General features: G+C 40.8%; 1 protein-coding gene across 1 annotated transcript in view; it reads right to left on the bottom strand.

Annotated features, from left to right (window-relative positions):
• Positions 1-2,500, bottom strand: part of LOC137970172 (nuclear protein localization protein 4 homolog) — a 14,839-nt gene that overhangs the window by 3,894 nt on the left and 8,445 nt on the right. The window contains exons 9-12 of the mRNA XM_068816685.1: positions 2,458-2,500; positions 1,939-2,224; positions 1,026-1,186; positions 861-932 (exon numbers count right to left, since the gene is read on the bottom strand). The exon at positions 2,458-2,500 is cut by the window's right edge and continues 50 nt beyond it. Coding sequence (XP_068672786.1) covers positions 861-932; positions 1,026-1,186; positions 1,939-2,224; positions 2,458-2,500 — 562 coding nt within the window. The remainder of the gene's footprint in view (positions 1-860; positions 933-1,025; positions 1,187-1,938; positions 2,225-2,457) is intronic.

Here is a 2,500-nt window from a genome sequence, read left to right as displayed (position 1 = left end):
GAGGAAGACAGGGTAGCAGGAGGAAGTCCATGCCCTAACCTCTGCGAACTGTGTGTAGGTAGGTTCTTTAACAAGAGTTGTTAAGACAGGGCCTACTGTTTATTGTCCTTTAGGATTCGAGAAAACTTGAAAGTTTAACCATATGGAGATGTAACCACTAAGGCATCACTCTCTCCCCAAGGTTTGAACTCGCGACCTCCCCCCACGGTAATTCGATGATTGACGATGCCGTGCTTTTCATGTTCGTCATTTGTTTATTTGGTAACTATTTAGTTCTTTAGGTAAATGCCGAATGTAAAATATGCGTACTAACTGCAATAATCAAGACAGGGATTGACAGAAAAAACCTGAATACAAAATTATTTAGTAGGTATTTTAGTAGGGTTAAAAGTAAACTTTAATTGAAATGAATGTTACTAACACAATTGCTCAGATTCATGAGAACGGAGTCTCTTAACGAAGGGTTCATCATTCATAGCATAGCATACTACCTACATCTACATCTACATATACACCCATACGATTTGATCTGAAAACATCTTGGAGAGAAGCAAAATATTGTAAAGTCCAGACCACAGTTGTTCAAAAGGTGGATAACAGTATCCACAATAGCACAATTGATTTCGCTATTACTTATCCACTGGATAGTGATTCATCCAGTGGATAGCGCTATCCATCGTTTGAACAACTGTAACAGTGGCCAGACCTTCAAATTCGAAAATACGAGGAACTTAACTAATTTTGTTCAGAAATGGCATCATTTACAATCCTTTCGCGAAATCGCTATTTTCTCTTCGAATTGAGAGAGAAATTGGTCAACCATAAATTTACCTGGGAACGTAATAAATATGCTTACATACCTGCACTAACACATACTCAATAGGCATCGGTCTCGCGAGCTGGGTAACTTCATTGCCGTACGAATCAGTGGCCTGCAAAAGAAAAGCATGAACCGTGGAATGAACTCTCTTGGCTCAAAAGGATCAGCTAGGTTTGATTCCCTCCACCACTTCAGTGATACCGACCTTATAGAAGACATCTGGAACATACTGGTCACTAGAAGATTCCCGGATGTACCCTAAGCCTGGCTCGTCTATTGTGGGTACTAAACAGTCGTCTCGCACTAGGGCCATGCACTGATTGGATACTTGAAAACCATCAAAGCCCACTTGATTGTCCATGTTCCCTGGAAGGGAAAATTTCTAATAAGCATTTGAACCATTTTTAACAAAGAGATGACGTTAACAATGTTTCATTGGAGATTCTACACGTTGCTTCGTTCATGTTTCGTCATGAAAGACGATCAGCAGCGCTGCGATTTGGTTTCGCTTTCTAGCGCCATGTAGACTACCGCTCGTTGTTAGTCAACCTCGTTCCCAAAGTCATCAGAAACAGAGTAAATTTAGAAGAATGAGAGTCGACTAATAGACCTTTTCGGCTTGTACATTTTGTTTTCCCAATACAGATCATGTGATAATACTCAGGAGGTTCGGTCCTTTGTTTTGTTCATTAAAAAGAGTGCATGCAGGTATATTCATGCTTGCATGCCCTCATTTTAATGAACAAAACAAAAGACCAAACCTCCCGAGTATTATCACATGATCTGTATTGGGAAAACAAAATGGACAAGCCGAAAAGGTCTATTTAGGTGAATTTAAAAGACGTCGCCAAAGTGGCATCACATGTTGGCCAGCTTAGCCTCTGCGAGCTGCCTGCCTTGGGAGGGTTGAGGACTGTTAGGCTCTGCTTGCAGTCTAAACTCGACTTGGAGAAAGACTTCCAAAGAACTTGGTCAACTACGAAGGGCGAAGCTCTGACAAGAATTTAAACGATAATTTCAGGGCAAAACGAAGCCGAACAAGAGAAGAATCGTTAACGGCTATCCAACCTGCATATAGAAATTTAATAAAATAGATACAATAAAAAATGACAAGGAACCTGATACCACGACGGTGGCAAACTTCGATCCAAATTTGCCACTAGAAGATAATTTACAAGGTGATGGGTATTGATTCTGTAGGTGTCCAGCCAGTATACACTCCTCAGCGGTCAGAAAATGCGTGTTGATATCTCTCAAGTGTTTTACAGTTCCTTTTCGCACATCGTCGGCCACAAGGTCTGTGAATATCCATCCCACCTTTTGCAGACCCAGATCTAAGGCTAGTTTATCCACTATCGCTTCATTCGGATCCGGTAGGAGTTTTATGCTGTCTGGGGTGTCCTCCTAAAAGGTCAGTAAAATTTGTTCACATTTGCTGCAAATCAAAACTGCAGGTTTGGTTTCAATTGAAAAATTGTCTCTTGTCTTCCATAGAGCATTTACATCTACATACAGCAATCCTAAACATCAGAGATAAGTGTAGGACAAACTAACCATACAAAATAAAGACCATTAAAGATAAAGCAGGAGCCACACGTTGGTGAAACTATGATTTTAACAAACAACGTAAGCCTCACCTGCGGCGGCTCATAAATAGCAGCCACTGAAGCTCTTATCCCT

The sequence above is a fragment of the Montipora foliosa genome, chromosome 9, assembly GCF_036669935.1.
Source record: "Montipora foliosa isolate CH-2021 chromosome 9, ASM3666993v2, whole genome shotgun sequence".
In the NCBI taxonomy this organism is placed as follows: domain Eukaryota; kingdom Metazoa; phylum Cnidaria; class Anthozoa; order Scleractinia; family Acroporidae; genus Montipora; species Montipora foliosa.
Note: the sequence above shows the minus strand (reverse complement) of the source record. Positions and strands in the feature narration are given on the sequence as shown.